Source organism: Eptesicus fuscus, chromosome 2, assembly GCF_027574615.1.
Source record: "Eptesicus fuscus isolate TK198812 chromosome 2, DD_ASM_mEF_20220401, whole genome shotgun sequence".
Taxonomy (NCBI): Eukaryota; Metazoa; Chordata; class Mammalia; order Chiroptera; family Vespertilionidae; genus Eptesicus; species Eptesicus fuscus.
In genome coordinates, this window is record NC_072474.1 from 46907577 (window position 1) to 46929088 (window position 21512).

A 21512-nucleotide genomic window follows, 5' to 3' on the forward strand; every position below is an offset into this window, starting at 1 on the left:
GACAGTTCTCTTTGCACCACTCTTTGTTTGACAGGCATAGCATACTTGTATTTACTACATGCATATATATTATATCTTAATACAAATTGGCCTTTTTTGCAGGTAGAGGAAACAGCATTTTTGTTTGTTTTTGAAATAGTGCCTTAAAAATTTAACTTTTTAGAAACTTCAATGTTTATCATGTGGTTTAATAGTCTGATTGTATTTACAGTTTTAATTGTAATTAGGTAGTTTAAGTATTTGCCTATATCCTGAATTAATTCTATACAGGATATTTTTAAAAGAATACTATATGATTTTGGTACCCAAATATGCCCAGTTGATGGCACTATTCTATTTATGTGAAGAAACTTCAGTGGGATTACCTGAAAAACATAGGCTTAAGTTTTTAGCATTCCTGATATGCTAAGTCATGTATCATGAAGAATTTTTCTATTCACAAAGTATGGTGGTTTAAGCTTTAATTAATATTTATAGAACATTTATTTTATAGTCTTTTAACTCACAGTATTAGTATTATGTTTTTCATATCTGATGGACTTAAGAAATAGATTTTTATATCTAATGATTTTCATTTCATAGCTTAATTATTAAATGGTCATGATTTCAAGTCCTTGCTGGGCCACTACATGTCTATGTAATGTTGGGCAATTACTGAATCTCCACTTTCCTATTTATAAAATTGGGTTAACAATAGGCACTAACTATGAAGAGTTGTTACATGGATTAAGTGAATTAATGAATGGAAGGTGCATTACACAGACTCGGGCACATAGTAGACTTTTAATTCATGCTAGTCATCATTCTCATCCTTGGTTGGTTTTACTAAGCAAGCTAGGTCTTCAGATAGTTACAAACTTTAATGTCTAATATTAACACTGTATCCTTGAACTTAAATATTTATTTGAAGATGGACAGGATTAAGTGCTATATAATCATTACTGTGATTTTTGTGAAAGCATTAGGCATTTAAGGAAAAGGACCATGCTTGATCTATCCACACACTAATTGTAATCGTTAGTTTCCTATTGTACATCATACTTAAAAAATAGTCATTCTCTTGGTTTATCTTATGGTATCTCTTGGTCTGAATAAACAGTTATGGTCATGACCTTGACAGGGGCCATTTGATAGAGTAAAAATCAGGCCTTAAGATTAACTGATACAAAAATGGAACGAAATCATAGTGCATCATCAAGGACAGATATTTTTAGGGAGAGACTCATTAGTGATTTTACTGAATGGCTCATCTTACCAAATTTTTAAGAATCTGGAGGAGTGGGGTGGGGGGGAATCAGCCAATCTTGATTGATTAAGGCCTATTGATTGGCCTTCTCCAATTTTACTTCAAAGCCATTATAACAGAATATTGTTTAAAATTCAAGAGTACCTACAATCTTACCATGCGTTTTTATGTTTTAAATTCAACCACCATCTGCTGCGTACCTTTTATGAGGAGCAAAGCCTCCTTCCCAATGCTGTGGGGAAACTTTTCCTCCTGGGCTTCCAGTCTGCGCTCAGGGGAAACATGGGGAGAATTATGGGGCAGAGTGAAAGAAGTGCTAAAAAAAATGTAGTGCGAGCATGGTGGGAACTATGTGGAAGACCATCATTTATTTTTTTACTAGAGGCCCGGTGCATGAAAATTCCTGCACTCTGGGGGTGGTCCCTCAGCCCGGCCTGTGCCCTCTTGCAGCCTGGGAGCCCTCGGGGGATGTCCACCTGCCGGTTTAGGCCTGCTCCCTGGGGAATTGGGCCTAAGCTGGCAGTCAGACATCTGTTGGCAGTCCGGGAGCCCGTAGTTGGACATCCTTAGCACTGCCAAGGAGGAGGGAGAGGCTCCCGCTACCACTACTGCGCCGGCAGCAGTCAGCCCAGCTTGTGGCTGAGCGGAGCTCCCCATGTGGGAGCATACTGATACCAGGGAGCAGCTCCTGCGTTGAGTGTCTGCCCCCTGGTGGTCAGTGCGTGTCATAGCACCAGTCGTTCCTGGTCATTCCGCCATTAGGGTCAATTTGCATATTATCCTTCTATTAATAGGATTTTTTTAAGACCATAATTTTTAAATGGAAAGATCTAGGAAGGCTTTTAAGTAAAAGGTGACATTGAGTAGAATGTGAAGCAAAGGATTGTTCAGTAGGTGTTTTAGGCCAATAACACAATGTGAATAGAAGTAAAAAGATGTAGGAAGCAGCAAGCAGTGCCCAGTGCTTGAAGCAAAGGATTCCTAACTTGGAAAATTAAAGATAGAAAAGTCAGCTTGGAAACAAATCTTTAAAAAATATATATTTTTTATTTATTTCAGAGAGGAAGGGAGAGGGAGAGAGACAGAAACATCAGTGATGAGAGAGAATCATTGATTGGCTGCCTCCTGCGAACCCCATACAGGAGATTGAGCCTGCAACTTAGGCATATGCCCTGAACCGTGACCTCCTGGTTCATAGGTCGATGCCCAACCACTGAGCCACGCCAGTCAGGCTGGAAACAAATCTTAAAAGGACTTTGAATGTTATGGAGTTGGGCTTTATTCAGTGGACAGTAGGAAGCTAGTGGATATTTTGGGGGAGGGGGGACCTTTATCTGACCCATCCTGGAAGGTACCTTTACTAGCAAAGAATTAGGGAGTTGAGAGATTCCAGGTTAAGAAACCAGTTATAAAAAACCAGGAATATCAAGTTATTGAGAATAATAACCGCCAGACATTGATATATTAATTATGATTATTGTATTAATTAATATTATTAATTAATTCCACCATTAGGGTCAATTAGTAATGATATAACTGCTTTATAGAATTTATTTATTTAACTTTTGTAACTACCCTGGAATGTAAGTAATATAATCTTTGTTTTAGAGATGAAGGCATTGGAGGGTTACAAAGATTAATTACTCATGGTCATATTGGGTATGCACTGAGTGGCCAGATTATTATGATCTCTGGACGCGTGCGCGCACACACACACACACTGAGTGGCCAGATTATTATGCGTTCAGAGATCATAATAATCTGGCCACTCAGTGTAGGTAATAGAGTCCAATGGAGTGGGGCTGGAAATGAGGTGATGGAAAAAAATATTTGAATTCAGAATGACTGAATGCGGGGGCGGGGGGGGGGGCGTAAAATAGAGAGGGGGAGAAATTGAAGATGACTCTTACTTGGGTACCCTTAATGAAGGTAGGAAGCACAGTCAGATAATTTTGTGATGAATAAATAAGGACTTCTGCTTTGAATGGTTGGATTTGAAATGTTGGCAGGACAAGCCAGGTGGAAGTGTGGAGATGGTTACCGGGAGTAGAGTGTGGAGGTGAAGTAGTCCGGGAGTAATCGGAACATTTGGTGAAAGGGAATGCCTTGGGAGAAGGGAGTGACAAGGAGAGGCTTCAGGAGAGCTCTGTCCCTGGGAGAAGGAGAGGGGAGCTGGGGAAAGAAGAATCAGAAAGGTCTGGGGAAACCAGAAGGTGAAAGAGTAGTGAATGAGCCCCAGGGTGGAGAGCACTTCAGAAACAATGGGTGGTAAACAGTCATTTACTGCACACCAGAGAGCGAAGAGTGTGGGATTTTTGCTTTGTTTGGTAAGTAGAAGTCCACGGATAGTTTTTGAAAAACCAAACTGAAACCAAAAACAGTTTTAATCAAGTGGAATGATCGAGAACTGAGTCAGGGGCTGAGGAGTGAGTGGGTGTAAAGAAATCTGCTGGACTGCAGGGATCAGAGGGAATTGTTGATCTGGATGAAAGGAGACCTTAGGCTGAGGGAATGGGGCAATAGAGAGAGATTTCTTTAAAGACTGGAGGATAGTTGATTGGCTATAATTCCAGAGTAAAATAAAAAGATGGCCAGAACACAGACCGAAAGGCTGGTAAAGAAAAGAAATGAGTGGGGGGGGTGGCAATGGTAAGATATGTACACATATAATACCTTAATAAAAAAAATTGGAAAAAAAAAAAAAGAAAAGAAATGAGTGGTTTTTGTTTTTTTCTATGACAGAAGAGAAACAAGAAAAAATGGATATAACAAAAAAAAGTGAAACTTAACAGAAAGAACTATTTTCTGATAATCTATTTCTCAGGGACGCCTCAGTGGCCTTCTAGAATATGTTTTGTTTCCAAAGAGCCCTGTACTTTTCCTTCAAATCATTCATCACTCTTACCCCACACTTGTTCAACATCTGGTTTCACCACTAGATTTCAATCTATTCTTTTAAGAGGTCAGCCAGATGCTTGTCCTGTTCCCTGCGGACTCTTCCATACACAGAAAGAGCTGCATGCCTGGCCTGTAGCCAGCGCTCCAGAGATTGGATGTATTGATACTGGACAGCGTCACAGGTTTTCTCTATTTTTGCAGTGCTGCAGAATGCCCGACATTCAGTCGACACTTGATACATACTTGCTAAATGAACGATTCTTCTCAGCGCAATAGGAAGTGAGTTCATCTGTTGAGGTGATAATAACCAAAACCTTGTGCGTTCCCCCTGAGTGCTGGGCACTACATTAAGTGTGTATCTGCTGGCTGCTGGCAGAGTTGCACTGGTTTGCATGATAAACATTTCTTACTCACTAACCCTACTCCTGGCTGCTCCCGATGGACAGGCAGCTGTCCTCCTTTCCGAGACACAGGCCCTTTCCACCTTCTAGCTCTGCAATCACCTAGGCCCTGTACCTGGGGGAAGAGAATGAGAATAAGGCGCCTGTCCCCACAGAGGTGCAGAAGCTAGGAAGCCACTTCCTAGGGACAACTCTATATATTTTGGAAATGGGAACATGAATTTTGGTGGACACTAAGCTACCTCTTCCACACATAAGTTCCTTACCATTCGCAATAGCCCTATGAAGGAGGTACTGTTTTCCCCATTTTACAGATAGGCTACTGAGGCTTACACCTATCCAAAACCAATAAGGTTCTGATTTAGGATTTAAACTTTGGTCCCACCTGACTCAGTAGCCTCTATTCTTAACTATTAGACTAGTGTTTCTCAGTGGAGGTGATTTTTGTCCCCAAGGGACAGGGGACATTTGGCAATGTTTATTGATCTTTTTTTTTTTTTTTTTGGCGGAGGGGGAAGGGGGAATACTGGCATCTAGTGGGTAGAAGCCTGGAATGCTACTAAACATCCTAGAATGCATAGGACACCCCCAACACACACACACACACACACACACACACACACACACACACACACACACACAAATTATCAGGCCCCAAATGTCATTTGTGCCAAGGTTGAGATATTCTGCACTAGCCTGTACATTACCCATCATGGGAGAAGGTAAGCTTGAGGAAGACATGATAGAAAAAGATTAGGAACAGCTGCTGTGAGGAACAAGCTAAGTGTCAATTACGAAAGGACTAGAGGCCCTCGGCATGGCCTGTGGGGATCGGGGAGGAGCCGCTCCCGCTCATCCCGGTCAGCTGAGCAGCAGCGCTCCCACTGTGGGAGTGCACTGACCACCAGGGGGCAGCTCCTGCATTGAGCGTCTGCCTCCTGGTGGTCAGTGCACGTCATAGCGACTGGTTGCTTGGGCTTTTATATATATACTAGCTTTCCCTTTGCAGGAAAAATCCTGCAATAGGATTTCCTGCTGCACTCTACCCTGCCTCCGCTCCCGCCTTCTCGGCCAGCCCGCCCGCGTTTCCCTTCGCCCCCAGCCCCGCCTCCGCCCCGCCCTTGTCACCCGCCTCACCTTCTCCTCCAGCCCGCCCGCGTTTCCCTTCGGCCCCAGCCCCACCTCCGCTCCGCCCTTGTCACCCGCCCCGCCTTCTCGGCCAGCCCGCCCGCGTTTCCCTTCTCCCCCGGCCCCGCCTCCGCCCCGCCCTTGTCACTCGCCCCGCCTTCTCCTCCAGCCCGCCTGCGTTTCCCTTCGCCCCCGGCCCCGCCTCCGCTCCGCCCTTGTCACCCGCCCCGCCTTCTCCTCCAGCCCGCCCGCGTTTCCCTTCGCCCCCGGCCCCGCCTCCACCCCGCCCTTATCCTCCCCCACCCCCCCCGCTTGCTTGCTTCTTCGAAGCTTTACTCCCTTCTGCAGCTCTTGGCTTCTTTGGACGCTGTCTTGATATGCAAATTAGCCGCCATCTTTGTTGGGGTAATTTGCATACTCATCCTGATTGGTTGGTGGGTGTGGCTTGGCTGGTGGGCGTGGCTTAGGTGTAGCGAAGGTGCGGTCAATTTGCATATTTGTGTATTATTAGATTAGACTAGAGGCCCGGTGCACGAAATTCGTGCAAGGAGGGGGGTTGTCCCTCAGCCCAGCCTGTACCCTATCCAATCCAGGACTGCTGGCTCCCAACTGCTTGCCTGCCTGCCTTCCTGATTGCCCCTAACCGCTTCTGCCTGCCAGCCTGATCACCCCCTAACCACTCCCCTGCCAGCCTGTTTGCCCCCAACTTCCCTCCTCTGCTGGCCTGGTCACCCCTAACTGCCTTCTCCTGCAGGGTTGATCCAACTGCCCTCCCTTGCAGGCAGGCAGGGTGCCTCCCAAGTGCCCTCTCCTGCTGGCCATCTTGTGGTGGCCATCTTGTGTCCACATGGGGCAGGATCTTTGACCACATGGGGGCAGCTATATTGTGTGTTGGAGTGATGATCAATCTGCATATTATTCTTTTATTAGATAGTATAGAGGCCTGGTACAGGGGTGGAGGCCAGCTGGTTTGCCCTGAAGGGTGTCCCTGATCAGGGTGGGGTTTCCTTGGGGCGTGGGGCGGCCTGAGCGAGGGGCCTGTGGTGGTTTGCAGGCCGGCCACGCCCCCTGGCAACCCAAGCGGAGGCCCTGGTATCTGGAATTTATTTTCCTCTACAATTGAAACTTTGTAGCCTGGAGCAGAGCCAAGCCTGGGGCTCCCTCCGCGGCCGGCAGCCATTTCTGTTGGGGTTATAATTGAAACTTTATTGCCTTAAGCGGGTGGGCCCGGCTAGCGTGTGCGGAAAGCTTTGCTTCCCCTGTTGCCAGTGACAACCCTGGCCTGCTCTCTCAAGCTCCATTCTGCCGCCATTTCTGTTTGAATTTGTTTACCTTCTATAATTGAAACTTTGTAGCTTGAGTGGAGGCTTAGGCCTGGCAAGGGCAGGCGGAAAGCTTGGCTTCCTCTGTTACCTAGGAAACCTTGCTCTCTGTGGCTGTAGCCATCTTGGTTGGTTTAATTTGCATACTCACTCTGATTGGATGGTGGGCGTGGCTTGTGTGTGTCAGAGGTATGGTCAATTTGCATATTTGTCTATTAGGTACAACTAGAGGCCCGGTGCACAAAATTTGTGCACGGGGTGGCGGGGGGAATCCCCCTCAGCCCAGCCTGCACCCTCTCCAATCGAGGACCCCTTGGGGGAGGTCCGACTGCCAGTTTAGGCTCCATTCACAGGGCAGCAACAGTTAGACATCCCTCTCGCAATCCGGGACTGCTGGCTCCTAACTGCTTGCCTGCCTGCTGGCCTAATCGCTATCTAACTGCTCCCCTCATGGCCCCCAATTGTCCTGCCCTGCTGGCCTGATGGCCCCCAACTGCCCTCCCCTGCCCACCTGATTGCCCCTAACCACCTCTGCCTCAGCCCCCACCACCGTGGCTTTGTCTGGATGGAAGTTGGATGTCCAGAAGATGTCCGGTCACCTAGTCTAATTAGCATATTACCCTTTTATTAGTATGGATGGTTACTGAGCAGTCCATTCTGGGGAACAGGGGGAAGCGGCCTTATGACTCAGAGACCAGGGACTCGACAGGAAGCTGGGAGGTCTGGTCTCACTCAGCAGAGGATGGGCCTAGGATCATGGGTGAGGCCTGGACTGTGTTTAGCTCCGAGGAGCCTCCCTTCTCCAGGCACCACTTGCTCAGTGGCCTCCCACACACACCCCGACATGGGTTCAAACACGCAACCTTTCAATGTACAGGACGAAGCTCCAACCAATGAAGCCACCTGGCCAGGGCAGTTATTCTTAGCTTTTATTTTATTTTTATTTTTTACTCTTTTTTTTAATTAAATCTTTATTGTTGAAAGGTTTACATAGGTCCCCTTTCCCCCCATTAATCTTTTCCAGCCTACAACCCCTCCTAGGCCCTAAACACCCCATTGTCTGTGTCCAGGGATGATGCATATATGTACACAGACCATTGGTTGATCTCTTCCCACCCACCCACCGTCCCCCGCCTTCCCTCTGAGGTTCCACAGTCTATTCATGCATCTGTGTCTCTTTTTGTTCATCAGTGTATTTGGCTCATTAGGTGTTAAAAGTGCTCTGGTTGTGATCACTTGGGTTTTCTAAAGATGCAGTCATATCATGTACAAATCTTTTTTCTTTTTCCAAATTTACTTGTGGACACATTGGGAATATAGATACCAGAAACAGAAGTCTGTGAATAAGTTGGGAATAGGATGCTTTTTCTTTCGTTACGTTGTGTATGTGATCCTGTGCTCCCGCCGTGTTGAGAACACTGAGTACTCTGGCTGCAGGGAAGCTCTCATTGGCAACTCATCCACATAGAGCCATAGCCTCCCTCTCCATCAGCTGTAGCTCCCAGGACAGACGCATGCACCCCTCAGCAGAGGTGGGGGCACTTGGCCACCTCCCGCAGGCTTGCCCCCTATCATCACCTGGTGGGGCCCACCTTCAGCATATCACCCTCTTGTTCCTACTCCCAGGCCATTCCGTGCACTTCCTCTCAACCAGCCCCCTCCCATCATGTCCGGAGCCCCAGGTGCTGTCCCTGCGAGGTCTGTGACACTCCCTACCAAACCATTTCATCTCATTCTTTCATGGTGTCCAGTGTTTTTTCTGCCTCATTAACTTGGTTTGAATCTGAACGGAAATGGCTCCATCTTCTATTCCATTTGTGCCCTTTCCACCCCTAAGTTAATGCTGTGTCCTTAGTATGTGGCTATGAGATGTCTCTATGACTGAGCTAGGAAACCTTTCATGTTTCTCTTTCCTTTTCTTTCATCTCAGGATAACTGAGCTCTGTGGTTTGTGTGGGACCAAAGGCTCTGGGAATTCAATGCTGAGCCCTCTGAACTCATTTTATTCTTTATTGTATTATTTAATTCCTGGGGTTGAATTAAACATGAAAATAGAAGAAAATATACCCTTAGATATACAATCTGAGTTATTACCCGGAGGTTTCTGCGGGAGCTGACACTGAGTTATGAGACCCATGTGTTTATTGGTCAGTTTCCTCACCTATGGAACGAAGGTTGAACCTGCCCCTCGGATCCTTTGGAGGTTGGATATGATGCATCCAGAGGGATTAACTGGCGGCTCGGAGAGTAAGATCAGAAGTCAACAGACCCTTGTTTCCTTTACCTGGACAGAGTTAGAAAAACACAACTCTTTATCATAACACCTGGAGGGGCTATGCCTGTGGGAGGAGGTGCAGGGAACCGGGGCTTCCCCCTTGCTCCTGCCCCTCTCTCCTTCCCTCCATCCCTGCACTGGCCCAGCCGCCATCAGGGAACCGCCCATCTCTCAGGGAGGAGCATGCGCAGTTTCTTGCAGACACTGAAGCAGCTGGGAAGTAGGGAGGTGGTGGTTTTCCCCCCCTGAGGAGGCGCTGAAGTCCTTGTTGAAGTCTCTGCTCTGGAGCCTCTCCCAGCTGTGAGTCCTCGTCCAGGAAGGCTGTGCAGTGGAGGCTCCACGTGCCTTTCAGAAGAATGTCAGCTGGGGGAGGGAGCAGGAGGTCTGCCTTGTGCCCGCTCGCCAATCCCCAGTCCCGCTTCGCTGCCACCCAGCCCTGTTCCCTATGGCTCTCCATTGGCCATCCAGCCTGATGGGAGCCTGTGGGCCAGGGGTGGGGGAAGTGGAGGGGAGGGACCAAGAGGTGCTCCATGCACTTCCTGGTTACCGGTAGGCCTTTCTGGTCATGATGACCCTAGGCTTTTGGCCTGGAGCTGGTGCGGACACCTGGCTACCCGCCTCTGATGGCAGGGGAGCCGGGTGTCCGAGGCAGCCTCCCTCAGCAGCTGCGGATCCGGCCATTGAGAGGCGGGGGTGGGGGGGCGGGAGTCCAGCCCCCTCCCCCCCCCCCCTTCTCAATGGCCAGATAGGCCACCCCAAGTCCTGCCCCCCAGCCTCCCGCCGCCCAATCGTGGGCATAGCGGAGTGATGGTAATTTATATATTACTCTATTATTAGATAGGATAGACAGAAAGGATTGGCAAATAGTAGAGAGGTGCTGGTGGTTGTTTAATGTGGAAGAAGGTAAGTGGTTCTATTCCATTGCTATTGGCTGCTTGGCATTTCTGGGTCTTGATAGTATATTTGAAGAAGTAAATTATACCTTATCCTTTAAACCATTTTGTTTCTGAACTCAGGCAGACAAGACTCGTCCTTTTATCACATCCAGTCCTACAAATGGGGTCAAATCCATTGAAGAAGGCTGGCTCTCTGCTGACCCATATAACAATCATTTTGGGGATGTACATTTTTATGACTATACCAGTGATTGCTGGGATTGGAACATTTTCCCAAAAGCTCGATTTGCTTCTGAATATGGATATCAGTCCTGGCCTTCCTTCAGTACATTAGAAAAGGTAAGTCATCTTTGATTTCCCAGTGGTTCGGAATGGTGAGGGGCTAGGGCATATGTCACTTGCTCAATAGTGGTTCAGAAAACGAAATGAAATCTACTTCTTATTTTAAATCACATTTTAGGAAGAAGATAACTTTTTTTTCTTTAACCTTTGGGGAGCTAAACTCTTGTAGTCATCATTTTGGGGATAGCTTTTCTATATTGCTTTTAATTATAAAATGGGATCCAGTGGCTGCTTAAGCCTGATTTATTATTACACATGAAAATAACTCCCACTTGCTACTTTCTGTATATCATACAACTTAAAAAATTATTTACAGATATTCAGAACTGGAAAGTTTATCACAGTAAGAGAAATGAATGTGATAAATAAGTCTTTGTCTAATGTTGTCCCATCAGGTCATTCACTTCTTTTCTCTCCTCTTTCACTTTTCTCTCTTCTTCCTCCTCCTTTTTCTTCATGTTGGTGTATTTGATTATCAGTATTGCATTTTACTTTCTCTGTTCCTAATGATTCAATTTCACAGATGGATTCAGTTTTAGAGTTATATGTGTTCTTTTATTTTATTTACTTTATTTTTTTCAAGTTCCTATTTTATTTTTATTTTTCAATTACAGTTGACATTCAATATCTACACTAATAAGAGAGTAAGATGCAAATTGACAGTACCTTTGCGACACCCACCAGCCAATCAGGAGTTACTATGCAAATTAACCCAACAAAGATGGGGGGTTAATTTGCATACTCAGGTGCTGTGCGACTGTGGGCGGGGCAGGATGCTTTCATCATCGCCATGGCGACAACGCAGGCGTTCCGCACCGCGCCAGCTGCTCCAGGCCTATGGGCAGCGTGGGAAGGCGGAAAGGTAGCTCCAGAGTGAAAAGGCAGCTCTGGCTGGAACGAAGGTGGTGCCAGGAGCCAGGGGAAGGAAGGCCCATTCTTGCACAAATCTTCGTGCATCGGGCCTCTAGTTGTTTTGTAAAAAAGCAAAGCTCTCTTGACCCAACCCCATCTCCTTCTAGGTATCACCCTATTTCTCAGCTTCCGATGTGGCCAGACTTTCTGAAAGAGCAAACTTCATGCTCTGTCCTCGCTTCCCCACTTCTTATTCAGACTTCATCCCACCCTATCTCAGCTGCCACCCCTCAATGACTAACCAATGTATTCAAATACCATATCCAAAATGAGCCTTTCTTTATTGTCGTTGTCTTACTGTCCTCAGCAGCATTCCCCACAGTGAGGCACTCTGTCCTTCTTGAAGCACGTTTCTCTCTTGGCTTCCCTGGTCCCCATTCTCCTAATTAGGTCCTAGTCCACCAACTGCTCCTTCTCATCCCCGGTATCGGCTCCTCCTACATTACCCAACATGAAATCTCAATGATCTTTGTGCTCAATCTTTTTATTTTTCTACCTAGAGAATCTCATTCATGCCCATGGTTTTAAATATTGTGTATCAACTACTAAGTTTATTTTTTTCCTATTCTTTTTTCTTTCTCCATTTTCTTCTCTATTCTGTGTCCAATATAGAGTCATCATCTTGGAGACAGCTCAATCCTCATTTCCAAGTGCTGCCCTAGGAGCAGTGGGGAAGGTGGTCATGTTGGTCCCAAAGTTAAGGCACTGGAATTCTCATAATTGCTCTGCCACTAACTTGCTACATGATCTTAACCAAATCATGTGACCTCATCTGTGCCTCAGTTTCTTCTTCTGTAAAATAAGGGTCTGAAAACTGTTTCTGAAGTCCTGACTTCTGAAATCCAGACTTCTTCAGGCCTTCGGGTCTTAACCTAAATTCTACCTGAGGGTTCAGTTGTGTGTTCTTTTAAAAACAACATTAGTGAGATGTAATTCTCTGATCATTTAATGTGTGCAGTTTAATGGTTTTCAGTATATTCCCAGAGTTGTGCAGCCATCAACATGATCTAATTTTAGAATGTTTCATCACCTCCAAGGAAACTCTGTACCCATAGCAGTCACTCCCAACTCTCTCTGACACTCCCATCCCAGCTGTAGGCACCACTACTTACTTTTGCATTTCTATATATTTGCTTGTTCTGCACATTTCATGTAATTGGAATCATAAAATATGTGATCATTTGAGACTGGCTTCTTTCACCTAGCAAAAATTTTAAGGTCCATCCATGTCGTATGATTTATTAGTATGTCACTCTTTTTTTATTGCTGAGTAATATTCCATTGCATGAATATATATTATATTCTGTTTATCCATTTATTATTTAATGTATATTTGTGTTAGTCCCATTTTTGTGCTATTATGAATAATGCTGCTATGAACACTTGAGTACCTCTTTTTGTGTGAACATCTAAGTTATACCTAGGAGTGGAGTTTCTGGGTCATATGTTAACTGTTTAACATTCCAAGGAACTACCAAACTGTTTTCCATAGCAATTCACCATTTTATATTCCTACCAACAGTGTATGAAGGTTTCAGTTTCTCCACATTCTTGCCAATACATACCTGTTATTTCCCATTTCCTCTTTTTATTTTTTTGGCATTTCCCTGGACATTTATATTTATAGAAAATTAGCATTTCTTTAGCTAATCATTTGATCATGTTTTCATGTGCTTGGTGTTTATTTAAATACTAGCGTTCCCGTTGCAGGAAAAATCCTGCAATAGGGTTTCCTGCTGCACTCTACCCTGCCCTGCCTGCTCTCCTCCCTTGTCCCCTGCCCCGACAGCCCCCCTGCTTTTCTCCCTTCTCCGCCAGCCAGCCCACTCTCCTTCCTTCGCCCCCGGCCCCGCCTCCGCTCCTCCCTTCTCCCCCACCTCGCCTTCTCCGCCAGCCTGCCTGCTCTTCTCCCTTCTCCCCCGCCCCACCTTCTCCACCAGCCTGCCTTCTTTTCTCCCTTCTCCCCCAGCCCCGCCTCTGCTCCTCCCTTCTCCTCCCCCTGGCTTGCTTGCTTCTTCGCAGCTTTGCTCCCTTCTGCAGCTCTTGGCTTCTTGCTACGCTGTCTTGATATGCAAATTAGCTGCCATCTTTGTTGGGATAATTTGCATACTTGTCCTGATTGGTTGGTGGGCGTGGCTTGGCTGGTGGGCGTGGCTTGGGCGTAGCAAAGGTGCGGTCAATTTGCATAATTGTCTATTATTAGGTAGGATCTTCCTTGGAGAAATGTATATTAAAATATTTGGCCCATTTTAAGATTGGGTTATTTGTCATTTTATTATTGAGTTGTAAAATATATATTTTTTGGATATGTTCTTTATCATGTATATGATTTACAAATATTTTCTCCCAGTTTATGAGTTGTCTTTCTACTTTTTTGATAGTATCCTTGAAAGTACAAACATTTTTAATTTTGATGAAGTTCTACTTATCAATCTTCTCTTTTGTCTTCTGTGCTTTTAGTGTTGAATCTAAGAAACCATTTCCTAATGTAGATCGCAATGGATTATTTCTATGTTGTCTTCTAGTTTTAGCTTTTAAATTTAGGTCTGTGACCTATTATCCTGTATGGTGTGACGTAGGTGTCTAGGTTCATTCTTTGGATGTGGATGGCCAATTGACCCAACACTATTTATTGACAACATTATTCCTTCCCTCACAGAATTCTATTGACCCCTTTGTCAAAAATCAGTTGGCTCAAATGTTAAGATTTCTTTTTGGATTTTCAGTTTTGTGCCATTGATTTGTGTGTCTATTTTATGGTAGGATGCACTGTCATGATTATTGCAGCTTTGTAGAAAGTTTTGAAAGCAGGAAGTATGAGTCCACCAACTTGGTTCTTCTTTCAAGATGTTTTGACTGTTGTGGGTGTTTTGCATTTCTATATGAATTTTAGGATCACCTTGACAGTTTCTACAAAAAGCCAGATGGGATTTTGATAGGGATTGTGTTGAGTCTGTAGATTGGTTTGCAAAGTATTGCCATCATAACAATATTGTCTTCTGATTCAGGAACATGTGATATCTTCTTTAATTTTGTAGGTTTTTTAAAATCTTCACCTGAGAACATTCTTAGAGAGAGGAAGGGAAAGACACACACACACACACACACACACACACACACACACACACAGAGAGAGAGAGAGAGAGAGAGAGAGAGAGAGAGAGAGAGAGAGAGAGAGAGAGATGGATCAGTTGCCTTCTGTATGTGCCCCGACTGGGGATCGAACCCACAACCCAGGTATAGGCCCTACCTGGGAATTGAACTGGCAACTTTTTGGTGCACAGGGTGATGCTCAACCAACTGAGCCTCTCCTGCTATGCTAATTTTGTCATTTTTGGTGTACAAGTCTTATACTTCTTTGGTTAAATTTATTCCTATTTTATTCTTTTTTGGTGCTATTGTAAATGAAATTGTTTAGTGTTATAAAGATACAATTGATTTTTTTGTTTGTTTATTGAACTTATGTTCTGCAACCTTACAGAACTCATTTATTAACTCTAATAGGTTTTTATTTTCTAAAATTTTTTAGGGGTTTCTATATAAAAGAGCATGTCATCTGCAGATAGAAATAGTTGTATTTCTTCCTTTGCAATCTGGATGCCTTTTATTTAATTTTCTTGCCTAATTGCTGTGGCTGGGACCTCTAGTACAATGTAGAATAGAAGGGGTAAGATCAGACATCCTTGTCCCATTCCTTTCCCAGGGAGAAAGTTTTCAGTCTTTCACCATTTAGTATGATATTAACTGTAGGTGTTTCATAGATGCCCTTTATCAGGTTGAGGCAGTTCCCTTTTACTCCTAGTTTGTTGAATGTTTATGTCATGAAAGGGTTTTGGATTTTGTCTAATGCTTTCTGTTCATCTATTGAAATGATCATGTAGTTCTTAACCCCCTCCCCCATCACTTGTGTAGCGTAACCACAAAGTTTTAAAACTATTTCAAAATCTTCCTCAATTTCACTGCCTGAACCCAACTATTTTGCTTCTAGATATCAAAGTAATATTGTATTTATAGCTTTCATAGTAGTGTTATAAACTTAGTTTTATTACTCTCACATTGGGGGGCTGATCTTTTGGTAATAATAATATTTCAAAATGAAGGAGGATGAAGTGCAGTATCCCATTATTCTGATTTAGGCAGAAACAAATACTGAGAATAGGAAAGAAGGAATGAAATGTTGATTTCAGGTACTTATTGTTTTATTTAACAGTAATTGACCCTCTTCTGCTTTGACTGAGGCCCAGGAGGAAACCAAGGCAGTGGAGAGTGAGAGTTCTAACTATATTCCTACATAGTAATTCAAACTTATTATTATCAGACCCCAAAACTGATCACTTTCTTTTCACTACATTTCAGAGAGGTGAGATTTAGAAATTGCTAAACCTTTTTCTTTATTTTTTCTTTATTTTTATTTTTATTTTTTTTTTAGAGAGAGAGGAAGGGAGAAGGATAGAAAGGTAGAAACATCAATGAGAGAGGAAAATCATCAATCAGCTGCCTCCTTCATCCACTGGGGTTTGAGCTTGCAAGCCGGGCATGTGGCCTGAACAGGAATTGAACCAGTGACCTCTTGTTACTGAGCCACACCAGCTGGGCTAATGCTTCTTTTCAAATGTATAAGCATTTCTATTCCACCTCCTGAAAATAATGGAATTGCCATGTTTTTTTGATGTCTAATGATGTTCAAAGATACTCAACACTGTATTTTAAAATAGGGAAAGATGAGAAGTTCTGTTATTATGATTCTTTTATTTAGTCATTACCTCTTTTCAAGTGACATTGCTTAGTTGAGGATTTGAATAGGTAATTGTGAAAATAAAAGAAACCAAAAGAATAACTTTATATAAAAAGTTGGTTCTTTTACTTAGATCTTTTCTGGTGTATCCAAGAAAAAATATTAAAATGTCTCTTTCTAGTTTGGGATACATTAATTCTTTGTAAAATAATCATGTTTTTAACAGGCAGTTATTAATAATGCACAGTGATTAAACTGGAATAAACAGACCTGGATCTGAATCTTAGCACTGCCCACACTAGCTGCATTGCCTTGGGCAAATTATTTAATCATGTTCTTATTGGTAAGTTGGGGTTAGTAGTAGTAAATAACCTATTGGGAGTGTGTGTGTGTGTGTGTGTGTGTGTGTGTGTGTGTGTGTATGCATATGTGCATGTGATCACGTACAAAGATTAAGTTAGTTAATGATTGAAGCCTTAGTTCTTGCCACATAGTGAGAGCCCATAAAATGTAAGCTGTTGTTACTATTCATCATGGCCAGTCTGGCCATATGATTGTTTCATTTTCTTCAGATGCACCTAGGTTTAAAAAACTAGAGGCTGGAACTGGACTGCACAAATTAGCATTGGATCTTGGGCAAATTACTTAACCTTTCTGTACTTGATTTTCTCATCTGTTAAATAGGGTGATAATAGTGTCTACTCGTATGGTTGTTATGAGGACTAAACGAGTTAATATTCTTAAAAGCAATTAGAACCTTACCTGGCACTTTCTAATTCTTTCTGGTAACATTGTTATAGATGAAATATACAAGACTTCCAAAACACAACTATCAGAAGGTGGGAAGTTTCCAAAATAACAGAAGAATAGGGTTACTGATTATGGGATACATTCAAATCATTACCAATCAGAGAGAGGGTTGAGAGGCCCAGAGGTGTGTTTCAGACTTTAAAAAGGAAGAAACATTAAAAAAAATAATATTATTGATATGTGCATCTCAGATGTGTATAGATGACTATAATACTAATATTTCTATTTTAAATAAATAACAGGAGTAATTCATGTTCTCTAAATTGTCTCTAAACTATATAAAATTTGGAAAAACTTCCACATTAAATATGGCTAATGTACATTACTTATGTTTGGTATAAATAAACGCCTAAAGAATAACTTTTTCCTTTTAAGGTGATTGGTCTGAGCAATGCATGATTACTGGGGATTATAAGTCATATTTTATTTAAAAGTGATTTTTTAAATTGCTGTATTCTTTTTAAAATGTTTTTATTGATTTCAGAGAAAAGAAGGGAGAGAGACAAAGATAGAAACATCAATGATGAGAGAGAATCATTGGTTAGCTGCCTCCTGCACGCCTCCCACTGGGGATCGAGCCTGCGACCTGGGCATGTGCTCTGATTGGGATTTGAGCTGTGACCTCCAGGTTCGGGGGTCCACACGCAACCACTGAGCAACACCAGCCAGGGTGATAAATCATATTTTATGAACAGGGATTAAACTTGTTAATTTTTAGGGTTTTTTGAGGATGGGTGGAATATATTTTTTCAAACTCTGTGTCACTTGGATTAAAACTCTGATATTTTCAGATGTATCAGCAGTTATCTTATATCTTTATCAAATGCTAATAGTACATTAAATCATAGGTCTAGAAGCCAGAATTTTTGCTTGTGCTTTTTCTGTAAAAAGATACTACTAACGTGTTTGTTTGTTCTTTTGTTGCTGTTTTGTTTTACTTTGACCTGATGATAGCTTATCGAAGGGAAAGATCCTGTAAGTTGTGTCTGTCTTTTTAAAAAAGATTTATTTTAGGGGAAAGGAGTATCACTTTTTGGCTTGTGTCTCCAACTATATCAAAATTAAACGTTTCAAATACGTTTAGTAATCACTGAGAAACAGATGAGCAAGTGTTAAAGCATTTGCCATCTTAATAAGTGATATTTCGTTCCTGTTAAAGAATTGACAGTTAACAAAATGTTGATTTCAGTTCATTATTCAGTTTTGACAATTTACTTACTTAAATAGGTAAAATGACATTTAAAAATACACATAACTAGCCGTGGCCAGTGTGACTCAGTTGGTTGGAGCGCCATCCCATACACTGAAAGGTCGTGTGTTTGATTCTGGGCCAGGCACATACCCAGGTTGCGGGTTTGATCCCTAGTCAGGGTGTGTGCGGGAGGCAACCACTCTCACATGGATGTTCAAAGATACTCAACACTGATACTTAATACTCGCTCTCTCTTTTTTTCCTCTCTCTAAAATCAATAAAAACATATCCTCATGTGAGGATTAATATTTTTATATAAAAAATACACATAACTAATGTTTATAAAAGGAATAATATTTTGATAAGACCTTCAGTGGAAATATCACATTGTAATTTCCTAGGTTTGAATAAGGGAGGGTATAGGTGCCAAATCCTGGTTTTGTGATTCAATTTTGTACAAGGCTGCTCTTTCACCACCAACAAATGTGATGTAAAAAACATCTGTGAGCCGAAACCGGTTTGGCTCAGTGGATAGAGCGTCGGCCTGCGGACTCAAGGGTCCCAGGTTCGGTTCTGGTCAAGGGCATGTACCTTGGTTGCGGGCACATCCCCAATAGGGGGTGTGCAAGAGGCAGCTGATCGATGTTTCTCTCTCATGGATGTTTCTAACTCTCTATCCCTCTCTCTTCCTCTCTGTAAAAAAATCAATAAAATATATTTTAAAAAAATCTGTGATATTATTCCAGTGTATAGAGTTTATCAGAAATGTGTAGAAAAGTACTCCTAATTTCCCAATTCGTACCTCTTATTTTTTACTCAAAAGGTTTCATCTAAAGTGGACTGGTCTTACAACAGCAGCTTTTCAAGTCATCGACAGCATCATGAAAATGGTAACCATGAAATGCTTTTTCAGGCTGGACTTCATTTCAAACTTCCACACAGCACAGATCCATTACGTGAATTCAAAGATACCATTTACCTTACCCAGGTAAGGCATTCTCATCCGGAGTTCAAAAGGTTCCTGCAGTTAACATAAGAGATCATGTAAGTTTTGTAAACCTACTGGTATGTGGTGAAAATTATTTTTCATTTTACTGATTAAGGAGTTGATCCTCAAAATAGATGTATGATGACATGTAAGACTTGAAATAGTTAATTTTTGGCATTTGTCTCTCTTACAAGAATAGCTCAGAAAGTTCTACAAAAATGTATGCATTAAAATGGTTCCCAGCTGGGAATGCAGACTGGTGCAGCCACTGTGGAGAACAGTATGGAGTTTCCTCAAAAAACTAAAAATGGAACTCCCATTTGACTCAGTGATCCCACTTCTAGGGATATATCCCAAGAAACTAGAAACACGAATCAGAAAGGATATATGCACCCCTATGTTCATAGCAGCACAATTCACCATAGCTAAGATTTGGAAACAGCCTAAGTGCCCATCTGCAGATGAGTGGATTAAAAAACTGTGGTACATCTACACAATGGAATACTACGCTGCGGTAAAAAAGAAGGAGTTCTTACCATTTTAAAAAAATATATTTTATTGATTTTTTACAGAGAGGAAGGGAGAGGGATAGAGAGTTAGAAACATCAATGAGAGAGAAACATCGATCAGCCGCCTCCTGCACACTCCCCACTGGGTATGTGCCCGCAACCAAGGTACATGCCCTTGACCGGAATCAAACCTGGGACCCTTGAGTCCACAGGCCGACGCTCTATCCACTGAGCCAAACCGGTCAGGGCAGGAGTTCTTACCATTTGCAACAACATGGATGGAGCTGGAGAGCATTATGCTAAGTGAAATAAGCCAGGCAGAGAAAGATAAATATCACATGATCTCACTCATTTATGGAATATAATGAACAACATTAACTGATGAACAAAAACAGATCCAGAGACAGAGAAGCATCTATCAGAATGTCAAACCTCAGAGGGAAGGTGGGGGGGGGGGGTAAAGGGGAGAGATCAACCAAAGGACGTGTATGCATGCATATAAGCCTAACCAATCGACACAGACAACAGGGGGGTAAGGGCATGAATGGGGGTGTTGGGGGAGTAATGGGGGAATAAGGACACATATGTAATACCTTAATTAATAAAGAAATTTAAAAAAATGTTTCCCAGCGCAGGATTACTATAATGTACCAGTAATTAAAACAGTAGCATTTCCCAAGGATAAAATGGAACAATGAGACATAATTGAGTCAAGAAACAGACTCATGTATAATACAGTCACCTGACTTAAGGACACGATACCATTGCAATCTTGTGGGAAGGGATAGTCTTATCAGTGAACAGTGCTATAGATGGTGGGTATCTTTAGGGGAAAATAAATGAACTGTGACACACTGGACAAAAAGTAATTTGATCAGTGATTAAAGATTCCACTGTGAAAAGTAGTACAATAAGGCTTCTAGGAGAAAACATAAGAGAATATTTCATTATCTTGGCATAGGGAAAGATTTCTTAAACAGGACACAAAAACTATAACTGTGAAAGAAAATAATGATAAATTGGACTTTATTAACATGGACGTTTGTATATCAATAGCACCATTAAGATAGAGAAAAGGTAATACATATACCTGATAAAAGATTTGTATATTATACAATAAAGAACTTCTATAAAGCAATAAGAAAAAGTATCAGTGTTGAGTATCTTTGAACATCCATGTGAGAGTGGTTGTCTCCCACTGATAACCTATTAAAAAATGGACAAAAGCTTCAAATAGGCATTTCACCAAAGAAGATATCCAAATGGACAGAAAGTATAGGAAAGTCTGCTCAATTCCATTCTCAATCAAGGAAGTGCAAATTAAAGCCATGCGGGATACCTCTACTCACAGTGTAATTTTAGCACAATGGCTAAAATTAAAAAGATTGACATTACCAACTGTTGGTGAGAAGGTAGGACAGCTGAAACTTTTTTTTGAAACTTGTAGACATTGTTAGTAGGAGTGGAAATTTGTTTAACCACTTTGGGAAATGTTATGGCAATTTCTACACAAGCTAAACATTTGCTTACTCTTTGATTCAGCATTTCTAGTTCTAGCTATGTACCCTAGAAAACTGAGTGCATAAGTCTGTCAACAGACATCTAAAATAAGTGTTCATAGCAACTTTATTCATAATACCCCCAAACTGGAAACAACCTAAATGTTCTTTCACAGAAGAATTTATAAGCAAGTGGTGGTATATTTATACAGCAAATACTCCACAGCAATAAGAAACAACAACAATGAACTACTGATATTAGCATCAACTTGGATGAATCTCACAGGCGTTATGTTGAGCAAAAGAAACACTGAAGTTTCAATATAGACAAAATGAATCAAGATGATAGAGAACAAATT

At 42.4% G+C, this 21512-nt stretch overlaps 1 protein-coding gene across 2 annotated transcripts in view; it reads left to right on the forward strand.

Moving 5' to 3' along the window:
- Positions 1-21512, forward strand: part of MANBA (mannosidase beta) — a 100497-nt gene that overhangs the window by 60614 nt on the left and 18371 nt on the right. For both annotated transcript variants that reach the window (XM_054726989.1, XM_054726985.1), the window contains exons 12-13: positions 10287-10505; positions 18981-19145. In XM_054726989.1, coding sequence (XP_054582964.1) covers positions 10287-10505; positions 18981-19145 — 384 coding nt within the window. The remainder of the gene's footprint in view (positions 1-10286; positions 10506-18980; positions 19146-21512) is intronic.